Source organism: Amborella trichopoda, chromosome 6 (assembly GCF_054954075.1).
Source record: "Amborella trichopoda isolate Santa Cruz 75 chromosome 6, AtrichopodaSantaCruz75HAP2 v2.0, whole genome shotgun sequence".
Lineage (NCBI taxonomy): Eukaryota > Viridiplantae > Streptophyta > Magnoliopsida > Amborellales > Amborellaceae > Amborella > Amborella trichopoda.
Window position 1 is genome coordinate 53,589,917 of NC_142341.1, and position 22,630 is coordinate 53,612,546.

A 22,630-nucleotide genomic window follows, 5' to 3' on the forward strand; every position below is an offset into this window, starting at 1 on the left:
CTTTGTCTTAGTTATGGATGACTTAACTAGGCACCTACAGGATGAGGTACCGTGGTGCATGTTGTTCACAGATGACATAGCTTTGATCGATGAGACCCGAAACGGCGTCAATACAAGTTAGAACTTTGGATGGAAGCTCTAGAATCCAAAGGTTCTAAAACTAGCCGGACTAAGACAGAGTATATGAAATGCAAGTTTAGTAGTAATAGGAGTAGAAATAAGGAAATAGTTAAGATTGATGGCCAGGAAGTACAAAAAAGACCCCACTTTTGATTCCTTGGGTCGATAATCTAAGAAAATAGAGAGATTGGGGAAGATGTGGCACATAGAATTAGAGCTGGGTGGGTGAAGTGGAAATGTGATCGCCGCATACCAATGAAGTTGAATGGTAAGTTCTATATGACAGTTGCGAGACCAGCTTTGCTTTATGGGGCAGAATGTTGGGCGGACAAAAAACAATACACCAATAAAATGAGTGTAGCAAAGATGAGGATGTTGAGATGAATGAGTGGCAAGCCAAGAAGGGATAGAATCCGAAATGAATCCATTCAGAAAATTTTAGGTGTGACACCAATAGGCGATAAGATAAAAGAGAGTAGACTTAGGTGGGCTGGCCATGTGTGGCGTCAAACCAGTACAGCACCTGTTAGGAGGTGCGAGTTAGTTCAAGTGGAAGGATTGAAAAGGGTAAGGGGTAGGCCAAAAAGGACGTGGTAGGAAGCAGTCCGAAAAGATATAGAGACTTATGGCCTCACTGAGGGTATGGCCTTTAATAGAGCAAAATGACAGATCAGGATTCATGTAGTCGACCCCAATTAATTGAGAAAAGGCTATAATGATGATGATGATGATATAACGGTGTTCACATTTTAGAAAATGCCAATTTTTTGCTCTTTTTAATGTAGTCTCTTAGGAGATTGATAGACCTAATTTAGTTTAAATCTAAATTAAATATTCTCAAACAACATGCAAAAACATATTTGTCTTTTAGATATTTAAAATTGATTGGAAAAAGCAACTATTATTTTAAGAATGGTTCATCTGTTGTGTGTCATAGTGATTGGATAGTGGAAATGACATGAATCCTACTATTAGTAAGATACAGGTATCAGAGTATTTCCTCCTTGTTCATAAAATTAAATTTCAAAAAAATTACATTATCTTCAAAATATCCTATAAACCTATAGTCATGTATGGATTACGAACTCAATCATTCACTTAAAAGAATGGCATAACCGAGAGTCGTTTATGATGTATCTCAACAAAATAGGATACTAGAACATAAGGAATTTTTTTTAATTATTTGAAAGCTTGGACAATCCTCTAAATATTTTAACTGGACAAGTAAAACTATTACTAGTTCAAAAAATGGACAACAATTACTAATTCAAAACGGCAAAATTTGGGATATTAAAAAATAAGGGAGTTTTTCTTTAATTTCAAATTTGGAATACATATCTTTTAAAAAAAATGTGCAAATTTCTTTTCGATCAAAATTGGTGATTTTCTATTTTTATTTTTAAAATTTAATTAACATCATTGCTTAATTAACATCATTGTTGCAGTTGTTAGCAATCCTGAATCCCAAAATTCAATTAACACGATTTTTAGTGTTTTGTTTATAAAAAGAATAAATCACCATATTATGCGTAATTGTACTATTTTCCTTTTTATTGAAAATCCAGATGTGCTTTATTTTAAATTCCATCCTGTTATAATGGATAATCTTGATCTGTTTTATATACATCTTCATGCAAACAAAGCACTTTATAAAGATTAAATTTCTAATATTAATACTTTTTGTTATAGGAAATACGGAAATATACAAAGAATTCCCATTTTATTATCGAAGTTTAAAAATGGAAAAATGGTCCCTTATAGTTCATATTTTACTCTCAAGTCCCACTTTTCGAGATCGCATATTGTATTTTAATTTTTGTTCTATATATCAGATTAAACTCAAATTTTGGACAACGCACTTGTATAAAATCATCATCATGTCAGAGCTTTTTCCCAACTAATTGGGTCGGCTATGCACTTATATAAAATAAAAAGACTAATTTGAAAGAAATAAAATGACCAAAATACCTCCTGAAACTTGTAGGTTTGTTGAATTAATTTTATTATATTTTTACAAGTGCATGATGGTGAGAGGAATGAATGTAAAATTTGAGGAACTGTTTTCAAGTTATGGCAATAGAATAAGATTTTCCTGTACATTTCCCTAAGAAATAATAATTACTGTATACAGTGATTTCAAACACAGACTATGGTCTGGACTCACTAGGGCCCCCAAGTAAGCCGATCCTGTTTAAATAAAAAACAATGTGAAAATACTGGACTCGGGCAAGTCTTATGTTTTAAAATGGACTCGCTAGAGTCCCCAGGCAAGTTGACATGGGCGAGTCCCAAGTCAACTTGGAATGTCACCTACCATATAATTCTTGGTCAAACATTGCCCAAACAGTCCACAAAATAAAGAAGTTACATGTCAAGAGAGAAAGAAATTGATTGGATGGAATAGAAGGTGAGAAGTATGAGAAAATTGTAGTACAACAACTTGGATAGAAAGAAAGGTGTATAGAAAGTGAGGAGATTAAAAGAATTTGGATATAAAGAGAGGAGATTTTGATTTACCAGGGAGAGAGAAAGGCAAATTGGAGTGGAGGTGTCAGGGAAGAAAAAATAAGTGATAACCAGGGTTCAAGATGAGTGCTAGTAGAACATAACCAGTATGCAATGACAAGGGAAAAAAGAACATATAAATATAGGTAAGCCACAAAAGAAATAAAGAATGACTGGCAACCTGACATAGGTTGATCACGTAAAATGTCAAATAACAAACATAAGGAATTAATAGCACCTAACTAGAGGGAAAAGAAATTTTAGGAGAAACTAGAGGAAAAAGAAATTTCGACAAAGAAATCTGGTGGTGGAGTGAGGGGGTTCAGAAGGATATTAGCGAAAAACGATCATATTATAAAGCTTAAAAATGTAATAGACATGATCAAAACTTAGAAGAATATAAAAAATGCTAAGAAAAATGCTAAGAAAATAATAAATAAGGCTAAACTTAAAGCATATAATAATCTATGCAATAAAGTGCGGATAAGAAAAGGTGAAAAAGAAGTCTTCAAACTAGCAAAAATGAGAGCGCAGAAATATTCGGATGTAGATCACATTAGATGCACTAAGAGTGAGGATCAAAGAATCCTGGTGAAAGATGACAAGGTCAACAAGCGGTGAAGAATTTATTTTTAAAGATTGTTTAATAACAAACACTATGAAAACACAACGTTAGGAGGAACCCTTGACATAAATGAGGGCAAAGGTCATAATTACATTTGTAAGATTAGGATATCTGAAGTGAAAGAAGCTTTGAGAAAGATGGAGATAAGAAAGGCTTTAGGACCAGATGGTATCCTGATAGAGAGGTTTGGAAGTGCATGGGGGAGATTGACACATGCTGGCAGTTGGCTTAGCAAGTTGTTCAACAAGGTATTGAGAACAAAGAAAATACTAGACAAATAGAGAAAAAGTATTATGGTACCTATTTACAAGAACAAAGGAGACATGCAGAATTGTACGAACTATCGAGGAATAAACTTATGAGCCACACTATGAAGCTGTGGGAGAGAGTGGTTGAACAATGACTAAAGCGTGAAACGCGTATGTAACAAAACCAATTCGATTTTATGTCAGAGAGGTCAACTATTGAAGCCATTTTCCTACTTAGGCAACTAATTGAGAAGTTCAGGGCAAAAGAAAAAGACCTCCACATGGTCCTTATTGATTTAGAGAAAGTATCTGAAAGGGTACCTAAAAATTTAATTTGGTGGGTGTTGGAGAAGAAATGAGTCACCAGAGGCTATGCTGACATAGTGAGATATATATGTGGGAGTGCTAACTAGTATGCGGACAACCAGTGGAAAGACAAGTAAATTCTCAGTGATAATAGGCTTACATCAGGGTCAGCGCTAAGCCCATATCTCTTTGCTTTGGTAACGAACGAGTTAACCAAGTAGCTACAAGATGAGATAACATGATGTATGTTATTCACGGATGACAGTTTTGATCAATGAGATTAGCGACGGCATCAACACAAAGTTGGAACGTTAGAGGGATGCTCTACAATTTAAAAGTTTCAAAATTAACCGGATTAAGACAATAAATGAAATGCAAGTTTAGTAATAATAGGAGTAGAAACGAGGAAGTAGTTAAGATTGATGGTTAAGAAATACCTAAAAGCGATTGCTACTCATATCTAGGGTCGATAATATAGGAGAATGGAGAGATTGAGGAAGATATCGCACATAAAATTACAGCTGGATGGGCAAAAGTAGAGATGTACATCCGGAGTTATATGTGATCGTTACGTATCATTGAGATTGAAGTGGAAGTTCTATAGGATGCTTGTAGGACCAGCCTTGCTTTATGAGACGGAATGTTGGGCGGTCAAGAAACAACACATCCATAGGATGAGCATAGCTGAGATGTGGATGTTGAGATGGATGAGTGGCAAAACAAGAAAGGATAAAATTCAAAACGAATACATACAAGAGAACTTAGGTGTGACTTCAAGAGGTGCAATTTGGTTCAAATGGAAAGCTCCGAATGGGCAAAGGGAAGGCCCAAAAGGACATGGATAGAAGCAGTGAGGAAAAATATAGTGACTTTTGGTCTGCCTGAGGTTATGGCCCTTGATAGAGAAGAATGAAAGAACAAGATTCATATCAACGATACCAAATAATTAGGATAAGGCTTGGATAATAATGATGATGATGAATTAATAGTACCTAACATATATTGCAGTTTACAAGTAAATAGCACTTGCCATCAATAGTACATGAGTCATTCTATGACAATGATGAGCAATATGCATTTTTCCTATCAATGTCTTAAATAGTTTTCGACACGAGAACCTGCCAATGCTACAAAGTCATCTCATACTAAAAGCTCATACTAAAAGGTGTGGGCAGTAGAAAATCAAAGAACAATGCCCATCTCCCCTCCACTGCTTGTTGATAGCATCCCGATTAGATTTTTACATCCCTTAAGCTCCTTTTGAGTGGACGTCTAGATGCTCCAGACCACATCGCAACAAGTGAAAGATGGCAGAACTCATAAAACCTTTATTGCACTTATTTCATTTGCGGCCACAGCTTGTTCCCTTTTCATCTCTATAATATTTGGTTGCCCAATAAAGCAATTTGGAACCTCAACAACATGAAAATGTACCATACATTTACAACAAGAAAAATTTTCCTTTGCCATGTAAATATTTTGTGATCTCGCTTTTTTTTATCTAAGGCTTTAGATAAAACATGGTCGCATGATTTATAGACAATGGCATACCTTGATTAGTTTGATAGTCAATACGGCAAGTGATGGTAGCCCCTTTTCTCCTAAGTAGCCTTAGATCAGAGAAGGCAGATAGGAGCCTTTAGAGCTTGGCAGTTGTTCCTTAGTTAAATTGGATTTCGCCTCTCATCGCAAGCCTTTGGGTTTAATCTAAGATAGTCTCAGACAGCTCGATTGGTCGAGACTGCAATTGTTTGGGTAGTAGTTCCATACTCACAGCTAGTGAAGTAGTTGAGCCTCAAAAACCTAATTACCTTTACCAGGATAAAAGAAAGTTTGAAAGAAACTGGCATCCTTGCACCAACCTAACAGAAAACAAACTGGTATCCTTTGAAACACACAAGTTACTGCCTGGATATCATCAGCCAGACATTTATTGCATGCAAGTATTAGGAAGGTAAATATCACACTCAATCAAGGCCAACCTATCAGAATAAAACCTAAAACATTAGGCATTACAAAAAGAAAAAAGAAACACTACATCACAAAAATTTCTATAACCTCAAGTAAGTACTCCACAGGAAATGAACAATGCCAGGTGGATAAGCACATCATCAAACACGTGTCAAAATGCATACCTAAGCTTTCCAAGCACAATACCCGACTCAGTAGAGCGATTCAATCCAATATCACTAGGAGAAAGAATTTCATATGTGCCTTGAAATTTCAGCATTCCATCCTGAAAGGTATGGAATGTCACAAAAGTAGCTGATAAAGGATACTGCTTGTACAAATATCAATACAAAAGAATGCTGATATGCACTCAATATAAGCTTGTCAAGATGGCGCTTATGATCACCCAAGTGATCATATGGAGCTTTTATCATTAGCACATGAGCATATTTATCCAATATTGATGCAAGTCTAATGACCTAATAAAAAGAAGCAAAACTAGCATTTAAAAGAAAACAATGGACTAAATGATCAAAAAGATGCTTTGAGATAGTAAATACCAAATACAACTTCATATAATAACAATGAGCCTATAAAAATGTTAGCCAATCCTATACCCCCCACCCCCCCCAGGCCAAAAAAAACAAACAAACCCTTCTTCTAAAGCCCCTCCTCGGGTTTCTTCTCAACTCTCCAAGACTGTAACTGCACCACCACTATAGGAATGTGGAAACTGCAAGAAAACCCCGGCCCACCCAATCCCTCTTCAACACTCTCCAACACCGATACCCCAGAAACCAGGGTGACCTGGATCTTCGAGGACCAGATATCAAACTAAACCATCACCAGTAAGGAATGACTGGTAAGCTGGAACATTGACATATATCCTTATATACATCATTCTTTCTGCAAAGAATGCCAAGTCATACATATAGCCTACCAATCTGATAAGCCACTATAGTACAGATCCTTCCAACTATTCAAAGGAATTTCAAGGATCCTAATTCCAATAACTTAAAGATATCCACCTCCTATGTTCAAAAAGTCTACCGCCCAGGCGGTTGGGAGGCCTTACCACCACGCACTGGGACTATTCGGCCTAGTGCAGGATGGTGGCCCAGGGCGGCTGACTAATCGCTCTAGGTGGCCCCTAACCCCCCTCTCCCCTTGCTTTTACATGGTGGGCTGCCACCCAAGCGGTTGGGACCCCGACCGCCCCGGCTGCCGCTGCCGCCCCTGTCTTTTTTAAAAAAGAATCAAATAACTCAAAGATAACACTCTGATAAGGTCTTTGTGTATGTATTTTTTAATCATGTCTCAAACTTCATGCAATATCAAGAACAAGACAATACAGAATATAAATGATGCAAGTTTAGTAGAATAACCAGTTGAAAAATATTTAGTCAACGCAAATAAATATATAAAAGTGAAAGGACAGAGTCGATCTTTCTACTACTTTAAAGCAACATATGCTCTAAGATATGTCACTGTCACACATGATGTCCAACATCACTCCTCAATAAATCCCAAGTTGGACATGACACATCCTTCCAATTTGGACATATAAGCAGGTTTACGTCCAGGTACTTGTACACTCAGTCAACTTTTATAATTAATATGGAAGGCCCTGTTTGAAGGGCCCAACTACTCCATTTGCAAATGGGGTTATCTGGAAACAAATGAAGAACCGATCCGTTTTTTACTCTTAAATGGGGACGGGAATAAACACACTTACTGATGGTCCATCCAAATGGGGCCTATATGAATCAAAAGAAGACATTAACAAATCCTGGACAAACTCATCAAACTTCTAGACACGAATGCCCAAATATTGGACGCACAAGTGTAAATTTTTTTGCACATGTCCAAGCTGGGGAAACACATGTGTGAACTAAAAATTCAAAATTTGGACAAGTGTGTTGATGGCCAGGATGTTGTCTTCTGTGTCTCTAACACAAAAATGCAAAATGTGCCACGAAAGTGTCAAAATGAGAGTCTGACATATCCAACATTTGTCTTTGAAATATTCCAAGCAAATTAAAACAAGCACATAAAAACTGCTACAAAGAAGACACGCACACGCACACTCACACTCACACTCACACTCACACTCACACTCACTCACACTCACACTCACACTCACACTCACACTCACATGCACACGCACACATATATAGGAGAACACTTAAAACGGCCATGAGCAAATTTCTACAGTACTTCGTTTGTAGCTCACCACAGTCCAAAGTCCATTGGACAATCACGGTTGTCCGATAATCTTTGAATTTTCTTTTTCTTTTTTACAAATTATATTCGCCTGAAAGTTGGGGCAATCATGTACATCTAACCATCACTCACTAAACAAAAATATTAAAGATATAACTATCAAAAAATAAATGACCAATATACCCTTAAAATATTCATAGGGGTATTTTTGGTCATTCACTCCTTTGTATTATTTCAAATAACGTCTTTATATTTTTTTACGAGCGCCTCACTGAAGCTCACACACCCTTGAAATTTGAGGTTAATCCAATTTGTAAAAAGAATATTAAATTTCAAAAACTCAAACTCAAACACTATTGGACATTCATGGCTGCCCAATGGATTTCGAACTATGATGAGCCTTTACTATAGAAACTTGCACATGGGTGTTTTTAAGTGTTATATATATATATGCGTGTGTGTGTGTGTGTGGGGATAACGTTTTGATGAGTCCCCCACTCATCTATTTACATGAGTCCTCCCTCCAAAATTATAAATTTCGGGGTTGAGAAATTCCACCATGGTGAACATGAGTACAAGTGAAAATAAATTTCAAAAATAAAAAATAATAATAATCTTTGATATGTTTTTAACACTGTCTATTTTAAGTTTTCATGGGACTACCATTTTCCATGTCCATCTTTAAGATGTGTGTTTGATGCGTCAGGGGCCACTTATGTGAAATTGCATGCCCTAACGTACGAAACATTTTTCATGTGGAATTGCATCCACCAATGCACGATTTATCGATTCTATCTATCCATCTATCTATCTATCTATCCATCTATCTGTTTATCTGTCTATATGTCTATTTGTTGATGTCTGTCTATATGTCTATTTGTTGATGTCTGTCTATCTATCTATATGTCTATCTATTTATCTATATGTCTATCTATTTATCTATCTGTCTATCTATCTATCTATCAGTATGTTTTACCTATCAATCCATCTATCTATCAGTATGTTTTACCTATCCATCTATCTATTGGTCTATATGTATGTCAATCTATCTGTGGGGTTGTATGTCTATCTATCTGTCTAGCTAACTATCTATCTATTTCTCCTTCTATCTGTCTATCTGCCTATCTGTCTATTTCTCCGTATGTCTGTCTATCTGTCTGTCTCTATCTATCTATATATCCATTCATCGATCCATGCATCCATCTATTTATCTATTTACCTACCTATCCATCGATCCATCTATTTGTCCATCCATCTATTTGTCCATCTATCTATTCATCCATACATCCATCTATCTATCTATCTATCTATCCCTCCATCCATTCAGCTATCTATCCATCTATCTATCTATCACTATCTATCTACCTATCTATCTATCTATCTACCCATAACTCTACGAAAATAACACCCATATGATCAGACATATCCAATGACGTGCATCGGTAATTCTGTATGATAAATAGAAAAAAAAAATTGAGAGATTTCTCACCTGATGGATACCACTTTCATGAGCAAAAGCATTGGCTCCAACAATAGCCTTATGTGGCTGTACAGGCATCCCAGTATATTCTGTTACCTGCACAAGTAGGCAGCCAACAATGAAAAAGTAATCATCCGTGAAGAAACAAACAATCATCCAAAAGGTAGAAAAAAAACAAAAAATAGAAAGCTCTGTCGATGAACGTGAGAAGTGAGTTCCCTACTCCCTTCATCTCTTCTAATTTGATATTTACCATCTTGCTCGCCATTGCAATTTGCTTGGTGTTAATTCCAGTATACAGTCCCCCCAGCAGCTCCTTTCCCCGCAAATGTAAGGCCATGACCACCTACATTAAACATGCAACACCTCTGTTGAACAAGAACAATAAAATTTGAACTATGCTAGTGATAACATGGAGCCATGAAGATTCAACTATTGAATCAGGATAACAAAATTTGAAGAGCCAGCAAGAGCATAGGGATTCAATTGCAATACAAGGTCATCACACCTCCTCCAAAGAAGCATTCCCTGCCCTTTCACCAATTCCATTTACAGTGACCTCCAACTGCCGTGCTCCTGCATAAGCCCCCTGTGAGAGATTAACGCCAGGTATGAGTTTACAAATTTCTACAATCAAATTTAACAAGAAAAAAGAAGAAAAAAATCTGCCTGAGCAGCTGACAACATTGAGCCTTGTCACAAGCAGAGAGAAATGACTTACCGCCAATGTGTTTGATGACGCGAGACCAAGGTCATTTTGGCAATGGGTTGAAATAATCACATTCTCGATGCCTGGGGTGTTGGCTCTGATGTCAGAAATCAACTTCCCATATTCACTGGGCAATGTGTATCCGACTGTATCAGGTATGTTGAGTGTCGTTGCACCGGCCTTTATAGCCTCTCCGAGAACTAGATAAAGAAATTCCCTATCAGATCTGTCAAAAACCAACTAACCCGTTTGTCAAAATTGCTCTCCATTCTTTTCATTTAACCATCAATATTCCATAATCCTATGGAGGAACTACGTAAGCATCAGTTAGTCATTTCAGCCATTTCAGAGACAACTTGTTTGAAAGGTCCGAAAGGCATTTTCTTTAGTCTTGTTTTCTATAATTTCGAAGACAATCTCATGACTTGTATAATGACAAACTACAAAATCATTTTAACTTGCATGACACTATCATAATGATCATTTGTATCAAAATAAACAGCTGTAAGTTCCTAGCCAGAAAATGAAAGGAGAATCAATCTATCAGCTTCAAAAGAGATAATCAAAAAAGCATCAGGGAATCAGAATCACAGCCTCAAAATTGCAAAAAAATCTTAGTGCAGCGGGTTGATGTCCCAACTCTGAAAAAGGAAAGGATAATAGCCATAACCCATAAAGCCATCTTCCCACCCACATTGACCATCCTAACTGTAGGAACCAAACTGTAAGTTGTAGTAACAGTAGTAGTAATTCTAATGATGAACTCTGTAAAAATGATTAATACTGTAAAATAGGAAATTTCAAAAGCAAAAAAAGGTGAAAAGAAAAAAGAGAATAATAGTAGTAGAGCAAATCACAGTGATAGTGATGACTGATGTACAATAAGAAATTTGAAAGGCAAAGAAATGGAAGAGAATGGTAGAAGTAGTAGAGAGGTCCCCACCTCCCAGCATCCTCCGGGCTGAACTCAACATCGGGGCAGCCAAGGCTTCTGGCGTAGGCAACCATGCTGCGAGCAATCTCCAGCACCTCATCCCTTGTCTTCTTGAGCTTGTGCTCCAAGTGAATCTCACTCGTGGCGATGAAGATATGGATCCTAGGCCTCACCGCGCGCTGTACTGCCTCCCATGCGGCATCAATGTCGGCCTTGTTACATCTCGCCAGCCCACAGATGACAGGCACGTACCCCGAGTCATCAATGAAGCTCCCGACATCGGCCGCGATCATCTTGATGGCCTCAAGGTCCTCCCGGGAGGCGATCGGGAACCCGGCTTCGATGATATCAACACCTAGGCGTGCTAGCTGGCGGGCCACATCAAGTTTCTCCTTGCTCGTCATCGATGCCCCCGGGCTCTGTTCCCCATCCCGCAGCGTCGTGTCGAATATGCGGACATACTGCAGGTCGTCTATCCGGTTCGGAAGGTACTCCGGGCGCTGCTGACCCCCGCCACCAAGAGCGTGGCAGCGGCAGGAAGAGTGTTTCCTAACTGGCAAATGAGACTCTGGTTCTCTCCAGACAAAACCGGAAAGAAGGGCTTTTCTGGTGAAATTAGGGATTGGAAAGGTTGGGCGGTAACACGCTTGGGGGAAACCACTGGCATTGTTATTGTTGTAGTGAGCAGAAGAATAAGGAGGGGCATAACACAGTTGGAGGGAGGCCATGGCTGTATAAATAAGGGAATCAAAAGGAACTCCTCTCCTCTGCAGAGATCCGCACTCTCTTATCAGGAACAAAGAAATCCTACTCCGCCTCTAGACACGCCCACCGCCGCCACCGCCACCGCCACCGCCACCGCCACCGCCACCGCCACCGCCAGTTTTAGTAAAGAGATAAAACATCTGAGCTGACCTGCTTGCCTATCGCGATTGCCACAGAGCGGTCCTGTGTGTCGGCTGTGGGAAGTAAGGAATCCCACCAATTTCCGTCGCGCCTTGGGTGAGATCCGGGGTCTGCTTCGGGCCGAGCTATGACCTCTTCGGCTTAGGGATGGCAACCGGTTCGGATCATAGTCGGCAAATCCCCGTTTAAAAGCCGATTTTTTAAAAAACAATCGGAGCTTTTATGAAAAACGTTTCAAACGGCATCCTTTTGAAAAGCTCGGAAAAAAATCGCATTTTTTTAAGAAAAAACTTAAAAACGCAACTTTATGAAAAAACGAATTATACGGATGAAAAAAACGTATCCTGTAATTTTTTTTTTTTTGAAAGATACTTTTTTTCCTTATTTTATGTATTTCTATTTTCATGCTTTCTAAAAAAAAAAAAAATACGTGTCTTAGAAGAAAAATTACATATTACATATGAAAAAAAAATCACCTCTTCTTTTACTCTATCTAAAATCAACTCTACATCTCTTCTTACCTTTCCAAATCTTCCCAAGCCCAAAAAATGATTACCCAAATCTCAATGACTAGAATATGGTTAGGGTTTCTTTTTCTCTCTCTCTAAAATTAGTTCTATAATCTCTTTTTGCTTTTCCAAATCTTGTTCGAGCCCTAAAAATGAGTACCCAAATCTCTATACCTGGGCGTGCTTGGTTAGGGTTTCTTTCTCTCTCTAAAATTAGCTCCACCAACTTTTCTTACCTTTTTAAATCTTGCCCGAACCGTTAAGTTTCTCTCTTTATAAAAACAATGATTCCAATTTTTGCCCGGTCAGGGTTTCTTTCTCTCTCTAAATACATAGCAACGAAGTCCCATGCCCTGCCCGAGCTCCGTTTTAAGCTTTTTCAATACATTGTATGAGAGGGCATGAACTTTTAATATTGCTCATTTCCTAAAAACGAGGACAAAAAAACTATATGCTCTAAGGATTATAGTGTCTTTCTACACATAAGTAGAAAACATTATTGGGATTATTGTTAAGCTACCATGCTATTTTATGTTATTGGGATTATTATTATTAAGCTACCATGCTAGAAAACTATCGTACAAATTAAACATACATTTATCCGATTTTTTGACTCCGAATGTTTTTTGGCCTAGTACGATGAATTGACGATATCTTTACATGAAATATTTTTGCCGATCCATGTATTTTAATTGAATTTTTTATCTGACTTTTAAAAATAAAAACGATTTATTTCTAATTTTATGATGAGGTGATATATTGATAGTCCCCGACTTGCTAACTATGGTACGGATACAGTTGGGTTCGATTAGATCCGGATCCAGAACTGGACCGAAATAGTTTTTGAGTCCAAATTTTGGATTCATATCCAGACATGGCTATAAGCATTTTTTTTTTTTTTGTCTTTTTTTTTTTCAATAATACTGTAAATATTGCCAATATTGTGACAAAATGAACACCTAGTGCAAGCTTAACGACACATGATTGCCATCATATATCCTATGCCTACAGATCCAGGTTCGGGTCCGGGTCTAGGTTCAGTTGGACCCGGACCTAGACCCGAATGGTATTCGGGTCCAAATTTTGGACCGATACCCAGACCCGAGGTCAGGTATACCCGTCGGTTATGTTGCCGCTCCTACTTCAGCTTAAGTATATAAATATCTATATAGAAGTATTTTTTATTTTTTGAATTTTTTATTTTTTTTATATCATTTATGTATAAATATCTAATTTATTTATATTAAATTAAAAAAAAATCCGAAGTCTTCCCCCGAATCGTTCGAAGCATTTAATTTATTTAGGGGCCGTTTGGATACTTGGAAATATATTGTCTGTGAAATATATTACGGGTGTAATACATTACTGCGTATCACATTAGCTGCAAATGGATTGTCACTGTTTGGGTAGTATGTAGATGCAACTTGGGTAATACATTGCTACTGTTTGGTTATGTACGGAAGAAATATGAGAAATGCATTACCATCCAAATATGAAAAATATGGCTATATTTGGCTAACATGATTAGACTTTGATTTCAACATGATAAGTCATTGAAATAATATGGTTGGAATAACATGATTTTTTTGTGATAAGCCTTATTTTTATTTATTTATTATAGAAGTATTTGAAATGTTTCTTTATATATAATTTCAAATAAGCAATAAAATTATAATATCAAAATCAAAATCTTTATGGTACAAGTTAAAAAAAGGGAAAAAGTTTGATTAGTAAACCAGAAGGTTTGGTAATTGCAGTACAAAATTTTGAAGCATTGGAGGAGATTAAAGAAGTATATTATTTAATTAAGCTTTTACTAATCTATTATCAAGTCTCATCGATTACCAATTATTATTTTTATTATTTGTCTCATCGATTACCAATTATTATTTTTGTTTTTATACAAGAGCTGATGGGGTTATGTAATAATCCTAAAATTTCAAAAATAAAAAAAATAAAAAAAGAAAGAAAATAAACTTTTATAAGTAATGGTCTATATAAATATGATGGTCCTTAGGAACCATCACCACTTTTGTTAACCTTTTACTTTCCCTTTAACACGTCTCGGGACTTAAAGCGTTTACGTTTAATATAATCTTAATATAATCGTTACACCTCGTGTATGAGGTGTAACTTAATAAAATATTATTATAAGGTGTCGTAAGAGTTTAGATACGAGAGGCGAGGACTCCCACTTTAGAAAATTTTGAAGTCTCTCTCTAGTTGAATTTTTATCAGAAGCTCCAGCTCAAAATATTTTAGGTAAGTGACATCAGTATCTTGAAAAATAATCCGTTATTTTTAAAAATAAAATGAAATAATTATTTTTACATATTATCATGAATTTTAAGCGCGATAAATTTTATGCGCAAGTGGCCTCATTATTTTGAAAAATAATCTTTTTAATAAAATTATAATATTACAAATTTTAAATGCTGTAAATTCTTAAAAATAAATTTATTTATTTATTTTTCTTGTTTATTGTTAGAAAATTTTAGAAATAAAATTATTAGAAATAAATGTGATATTTCTGATGTTAGTAAAATTGTGAGATTTTTTTCTACTGTTTTTGAATATTTAGACAATGTAAAATTCATGTACAAATGACTGTCTTATTATTTAAAAATTGATATTTTTGCAATTGATTATAGCATTGTTGTGAAATGTTTATTTGTGAATTGATATCCCATAAATTGTGATAATTCTGTATTCTTGAATTTCTATAAGAGTTTTTCTATACATATTAAATTGGCAATTATGCTAGAATGTCTTTATGAACTGCTACATTTCTAAATTTGAGCCCAAAATATTTGATTGGTTATTTTTGAAATGTTGTTGAAAGTGACTGTTATTAATAGTTTTAGTGAAATTCATATTAATGATTTCAGTGATATGTTGAGTACATGATATTGCTGTTTTCGAATGTTTAAAGAGATTTAAAAATACTTTAAGTATGCAAGTGGACTCATCTGGTTCATCGGTGAGGTCTAAGTGGACCTATCCGGGACGCCGGTATGGATTAAGTGGACTCATCCGGTACACCGGTGAGGTATAAGTGGACCTGCAGGGATTAAATGGACCTATTTGGGACGTCAATAGGGATTAAGTGGACCCATCGGGACGCTGATGGGGTATATAGGTGACCTACTTGGGACGCTAGTAGGGTAATTTTGTGGAATCTTTTGAATTATGCACTGCCGTTAAAAATGTTATATGCATTTCAATCATTTGGATTATGTTTAATTGTGCATTTCTGAAAGTGAAATTGTTATCTATAAATGCTTGTGCTTGCATTATTTTTAATTGACCTCCATTTTGAAAGTTTGTTTATATCTTTCATCGATGATTATTTTTAGGATTATGATGATCACTTACTGAGTAGCCAAACTCATCAAACTATGGTAAACATTTTTCAGGATAACTGCAGTTTCATTTGACTGCTTGTCAGGATCAACTTTGGAAGATATTGTAGTTGTGCCTAAGCTTTCTTTTGTTACTTTATAAGATATCGCCACTGTAAATTTATCCTATCAAGAGATGTATATATGTTTTGACTGTCACATCTCAGGAATATTTGTATTGTAAATTCTTGGGGTGTGACAGGCTACAACCCAAATTGGGGATAGAGGGATGTAAATTTTCTTTTATTATAATTTCAGTAGAAAATTGTCCCTCATCAAGTTCTATTCAAATCAATTTAGATTTCCCTCTACTTTCGCCTACCAATTTTTAAATTTTTTGCTTTTATATGAGAGTCTGATGAGGGCTACAACCAAATTGGGAAGAGAGGGATGTAGAAATTTTTTATTATAATTGCAGTAGAAAATTGTCTTCATACACTTGTTCAAATCAATTTAGATTTCCCTTTTCATATCTCTAACTTTCACTTTATATTTACCTGTACAGCGATATTTGAGAGAAGGAAATATTTTTTTAAGTGGGGATAGGGTAGAGAGACACACGCGAAAGATTTCCAAATATTACCAGTCAACCTTGTAATAGATTTTTCACCCCTCATAGCTGATTTTATGATTTTTGGAGAAATCTCATTTAATTAAAGTATACCCAAACAGTGTAAATCTCATATTTCCTTGTAATCTATTGTCACATAATAGATGTTTTTGGTCACGTAATAGATTTTCATGTACCAAATTGTCCCTTATATTAAATTAAAAAAATATGAAATCTTCCCCTAAATTGGTGGAAGTACATAATTAATGTCTCCAATGTTGGAGCCTCTATCGCAACAATTTGGATTCGGCTATGCGAATCACCGAATTCCGAGAGGAGACACAAGTTCACATACACTGCCATTAATCTTCACATACCACTTCAACGGGGAGTGTTGTTACATACTTACACACACACTGCCCGTAATCTCGAGGGGTCTCTTCAAAGGCTAATGATGGCTTCTCTCTTTAGTGACCGCATCTCTTCAACGGCCAGTGATTACTCAAATATCGAGCATCAAGCCCGACCCGTACGCATGCCGTGCATGTCGCACACTTAGCTCTCACCTCTGTACTAAGAGTATAAACTATGGGAATGCCCTCACTTAAATACCACTCAATCTACACTATCTTCTTCAAATGTGGGGCTGAAAATCCACACATTTCCCACTCTACAAAATAAATCTTAGGAAACTAAACAAAGCATTATGTTATTTTGAAATACACACAAATAATTAAACCAAAAATACTAACAGTTAAAAATAATAAACAAATAAAACCAGGAGAGGGACCTAGATTGCCCACCAACTTAATCCAATCTAGAGTCAACCTGACCCAAAATCTGAGCTTCCATGCTTAGGATGTTCCCAGCCCGCCTGTCCTGGTTGGCAGCTCTTTACAAAAGAAGGAAAGTTCATAGGTAGTGTTAGTATTTTTGTTTTATAAAATATTTGTGTGTATTTTAAAACAATATGGTTTTGTGGTTCTTTTCTAAACTGATTTATAAAGGGAGAAAGATGCAGGTTTGAGTCCCGCATTGAAAAGGGAAGAAGTTATTGAGTTGTATCTTAGAGCAAGCATTCTCATGCACTATACTCTCAGTGCAAAGGTGAGAGAGATTGTGGATATGTGGAGAAAGAGATTGTGCATATGTGCATGTGCACGTGCATGTGCGAGGGCATGCATGTGCGAGGCCGTGCACACACACATGCAGTCACTTTTCAAAGATGTAGCCTTGCTGTGCTGCAGCTCTAACATCCATCACAGGGGTTCTTTTCTCGAATAGTTTATTCATCTCCCTTAGATACCATCACAGGGTTTCTTTGCTCAAAAGAAAAACTGAGATGGATTTATCTCGAATAGTTTATTCATGCAAATTCTGCAATTGCATGTTATAAAAAGGATGCCTCCATCACAGGGTTTCTTTGCTTAAAAGAAAAAACTGAGATGGATGTATCTCGAATAGTTTATTCATGCAAATTCTGCAATTGCATGTTATAAAGAGGATGCCAAGAAAGCTTTCTGTTATTCCTTAAACTAAAGTGGAGCCCCCTCGATGCCAAGACAGCTTTCTGTTATTCCTTAAACTAAAGTGGAGCCCCCTCAATGCCAAGAAAGCTTTCTCTTATTCCTTAAACTAAAGTGGAGCAGATCCCTTGTGGTCGTAGCGCTTAAACTAAAGTGGAGCATATCCCTTGTGGTCGTAGTGCTTAGCGCTTAAACTAAAGTGGAGCCCCCTCAATGCCAAGAACGCTTTCTGTTATTCCTTAAACTAAAGTGGAGCAGATCCCTTGTGGTCGTAGCGCTTAAACTAAAGTGGAGCATATCCCTTGTGGTCGTAGTGCTTAGCAGCAGTATGTTCGTACAAACCAACTAAAGTGGAGCATATCCCTTGTGGTAGTAGTGCTTAGCAGCAGTATGTTAGTACAAACCACGGATAAGAAGAACACACCTTTGGTGGTTGACATCCATGTTTCAAAGTTGCCTTGAGAGAATATATTCACATGGCTGCTGATTCTCCCAAAATTGACCAGTGCACTTATGCAGCCCAACTTTTACTAAATCATCGACGCGAATGTGCACATCTGTTTTTTGTCAATGGCCCGAGAATTAGAATGAGGATTTGAAGAGAAAATTGACACACACTCCAGAGTGGTTAGAAATTACAGGATTGAGAACATGTCAATGGCACTGGATCATAAAGATTAGCAGTATAATACAGCTGTAGATGTACATAACAAATAGAGAGATGAGCAAATTTCTCAGAAAGGAGGCAATAACTGTGTTCTTCTTTTTTAATTGTTGGGGAGGCTGTAACTGTTATTCCATCAATAGGACTCCATATGTTACAAGGCATTCAGATCATACAGTGGTCCTGGATTTTATTTGTAGAGTTTCTTTTTTCCTTATTGTTATTTACTGTTCAAAAAAATGCTGGTCCGACTAGGGCGACTTGGGGCTTGCCAGAGTTAGAATGGATCGAGAACTAGGGGATACTAGGTCGAAAAAACCCGCAATTGCACTAGTATCCCCCAGTCCAGGTCAGCCTTGCCTGAGTCGGATTGGAGAGATTCAAGCTCAGCCCCCAGCTAGTCAGAGCCCTAGCCCAACTTTTAAACAGTGCTGTCCAACTCTAGCATAGTTGTTTGGTGTTCAATCCCTTGATGTGGATACTCTTCCATTTCGTGAAGCTCAGATATGAAATTTTGCCCAGCATAGCTGGCGCACATGCATTTCTAAATTATAGAAGCCATGGTAGAAGAGCAACATGGGATGAAAGAAAAGAAATACATCTGAATCAAACTCATATTAGGGAGAATATAAAGATAAGTGAGCGTAGGAAAGAACATGCTTAGGGTTCCAACTCTCAAATTGTCATAGAACATCTATTATACAATTACTCTCATAGGAAAATTCATGGTTGAATTTTCCCACAGAGAAACTCATGGACACCACCATTCACCTCAAGCAAGCTACCCCCTGCCATCCTCTCTCTTCTCCCTAGCCCTTTCATAACTTCTCTAACCCTCTCAACATCCCCCCACCTCTCAGCTTCGGCATACAAATTTGATAGATTTACATAAGCCTCACTGCTATCACCGAAGTACTTGTTAATAAGTTCCTCACCCATCTCAACATTCCCAAGAATCCGACAAGAACTCAAAAGGGACCCCAACACAGAGGCACTCGGTTCCATAGGCATTACCTCTATAATATCTCTTGCCTCCCTTAAAAGACCAGCTCGTCCGAGAAGATCAACCATGCATGCATAATGTTCAACTTTGGGCTCAATTCCATAGCTTTTGGTCATTGAACGAAAGTACCGGTGCCCTTCATTGACCAACCCTGCATGTGTACAAGCAGTTAAAATCGCAACAAAGGTGATTTCATCAGGCTTCACTCCCTCTCTCCGCATGTCCTCAAAGAGGGAGAGAGCCTGCTCGGCCCGCCCGTTTATGGCGAGGCCAGATATAATAGCAGTCCATGAGTGAGAATTCTTTACAGGCATCTTGTTAAAAACCTCGATTGCTTGTTCCACAACACCACACTTTGAATACATGCTAATGAGAGCAGTGTTGAGGCAAACTCCTGGTTTGACACTGTTTCTATCCATGAAAACATGAATCCATCTGCCTAATTCCATAGCACCCATTTCAGCTGAAAGGGAAAGAAGGCTAACTAGGGTCACTTCGTCCGGTTTGACATTAGCCACTTGCATCTCTCGGAAAAGCGACAGAGCTTCATCAAACTGGCTGAATTTCACGTAGCCCGTGATCATGGAGGTCCAAGAAATTCGATCTTTTTCAGGCATCTCATTGAAAACAACTCTTGCTGCTTCGATATCTCCACATTTTGCATACATATCTATTGATGCATTTTGCAAATTCAAGCTAAATTTAATCATATTCTTGTGAACATAATCAAAAGCTCTCTGGGCCAAATTGAGATCACGCAATTGGGCACACACCGAGAAAAGAATCAACATTGTGGTCCCATTTGGTCTCACACCAGAGGCCTGCATTTCAGCAAAAGAAGCCATTGCCTCAGATGGGTACCCACCACGGACATAACCAGAAATCATCACATTCCAAGAGACCACATTTTTGTCAGGAATTTCGTCGAATATTCGACGAGCAGTGTTAAGACACCCGCATTTTGCATACATATCAACAATCGCAGTCCTAAGGATTAAATTAATATTAAATTTACAAATATTAATGTAATCATGGACCCATTTGCCAAGATCCATTCTCTTAAGTTTAGAACAAGCACATAGTAAAGCCACCATAGTTATCTGATTAGGAGAGCCCCCATAATCATCGCTAACCATTTTCCCAAACAATTGAAACGCTTCCTCAGGTTTATCACCGTGCGCATAACCCATGATCATGGTGTTCCAAGAGACTGTATCTCTGTTATAAGAAAGATCGAACAATGTCCGAGAACTACCCAGATCACCGTTAACAGAGTACATGTTCAATAGAGAATTGTGGACAAAAATATCAGCTTGGTGCCCAGTTTTTGAAACAAAGCCATGGATTTGGACCCCGACTTTGAGAAGACACAATTTGGAACATGTTTTGAATAGAAATGGAAAGGTCAAATTGTTGGGTTTAAGGCGCCTTGACAGCATGTGGTTGAAGAACAAGATGGCGTTTTGTGGGTTGTCACCGTTAGTGTAGGCTCTGATGATGGTGTTGCAGAGAAGGACCACGTCTCGCAGGAGAAGTTGGGACGGGAATTTCCCGCCACCAGACGTCAGAAACAGGGCGTGGAGCTGCCTAATTTGCTCCAGGCATGGAAGCATGACATCGCCGGAAAGATATTCCAGTCAAAACTCGCGGGGAAATCAACATTTCAGATGACCCACTAGAGTGTTTTGCTAGTAAGAGCCGATCAATCCATCACCGCACCAGATCGGTCTGCCTGTCGGACGACTGGGCCGGCCTCCAATGGAGCCGGTCGTTTACGTCTAAAGTAAAGATTTGAAAAAAGGGTTTTAGATATGGGAAAAATTTATATAAAGCTGAGGCCCTAAATAATAATCAGCCTCACCTCGTAACTTATCCAATATTACAATTCAAGCATTACAAAACCTGTAACATTGATCATTTTGGCTCACCTAATAACTTATGGAATCTTACAATTCAAACATTTGAAAATCTTTACATTGATCATCTTGACTTGAACATTATGATTGTTAAAAAAAAAAGATTTCAAGCTCTAAAACTAGTACATATTATAACAAATTATCTAAACTATCTATTTTATTTTAAAAATAAGTATTCATGGATCCACAAGATTATACCATTTTTTGAGTTTCGAATTTCTTAATTGGTGTTAAAAATTGATTTTATAGACATCGTGGAGATTTCCATTGTCGAAAATACTCTCTAAATGAGGATTTGATGTGAAGCTTTATTTTAATTTCATAAAGCCGGAGCCCATAGAAACCTTATCCTAAATAAAAATTATTTGGTCATTGTGGAACTCTAAATTCATTAAAAATTTTAAAAACTATTTGAAGTTTCAACAAAGTTCAGAAAACAAATGGGCCTTGTGCTGCAAAAGTGTGCTAAACGTGCCTCAGTGTCTCGGAATAATGCAAGCATGAAAATACCGACCGTAATTACTCTTTCACACACGTCACATTTATACACCATTTTAAGGGTGGAAGATATAACTTCACACGTTGTAAGAGAACAGAAAAAACAATGTTTATAAGATGTAAAATTCAAGTATCTTTATCTATAGCACGTCGATGTGCTCACAGAAAATTATCCACCCACAAAAGCTGTAGGTGTGAAGCTACAATTGTCGTTTGTAATGATTTAAACTACGGATTGTAGTGGCGGATGACCCTGACCCTTTCACTGATTCCCCTAGAGTTCGGGGATCAGTAACCTGATGAAACAGAACAAGGAAAAAAATTGAAAGAAAAAACCTTTTTGCGTATTTCGTTAAAGAATCACCCGTCAAGGTCACAACCCACTTATAGTTATTATAATGCTGTCTAATTTTGTGTTTTCATCCTCCACAAAGCTTTAAAAATTCATTCTTGGTTCCATCTTAGGTGACTTACACTTAGCTGCTAATCCCCAGAAATTTCTTTGACAATCAGTACTTACAGGCCACGGAAAATATGGTACAGCAACACAGATTGTT

General features: G+C 37.2%; 1 protein-coding gene across 1 annotated transcript in view; it reads right to left on the minus strand.

Moving 5' to 3' along the window:
• LOC18448515 (uncharacterized) overlaps positions 1 to 21,411 on the minus strand; it is a 34,024-nt gene extending 12,613 nt beyond the window's left edge. The window contains exons 1-7 of the mRNA XM_006858576.4: positions 19,383 to 21,411; positions 11,110 to 11,918; positions 10,179 to 10,392; positions 9,966 to 10,046; positions 9,711 to 9,803; positions 9,467 to 9,553; positions 5,940 to 6,040 (exon numbers count right to left, since the gene is read on the minus strand). Of these exons, the coding sequence (XP_006858638.2) occupies positions 5,940 to 6,040; positions 9,467 to 9,553; positions 9,711 to 9,803; positions 9,966 to 10,046; positions 10,179 to 10,392; positions 11,110 to 11,918; positions 19,383 to 21,272 (3,275 nt within the window). The 5' untranslated portion in view covers positions 21,273 to 21,411. The remainder of the gene's footprint in view (positions 1 to 5,939; positions 6,041 to 9,466; positions 9,554 to 9,710; positions 9,804 to 9,965; positions 10,047 to 10,178; positions 10,393 to 11,109; positions 11,919 to 19,382) is intronic.
• Positions 21,412 to 22,630: the final 1,219 nt, after the last annotated feature.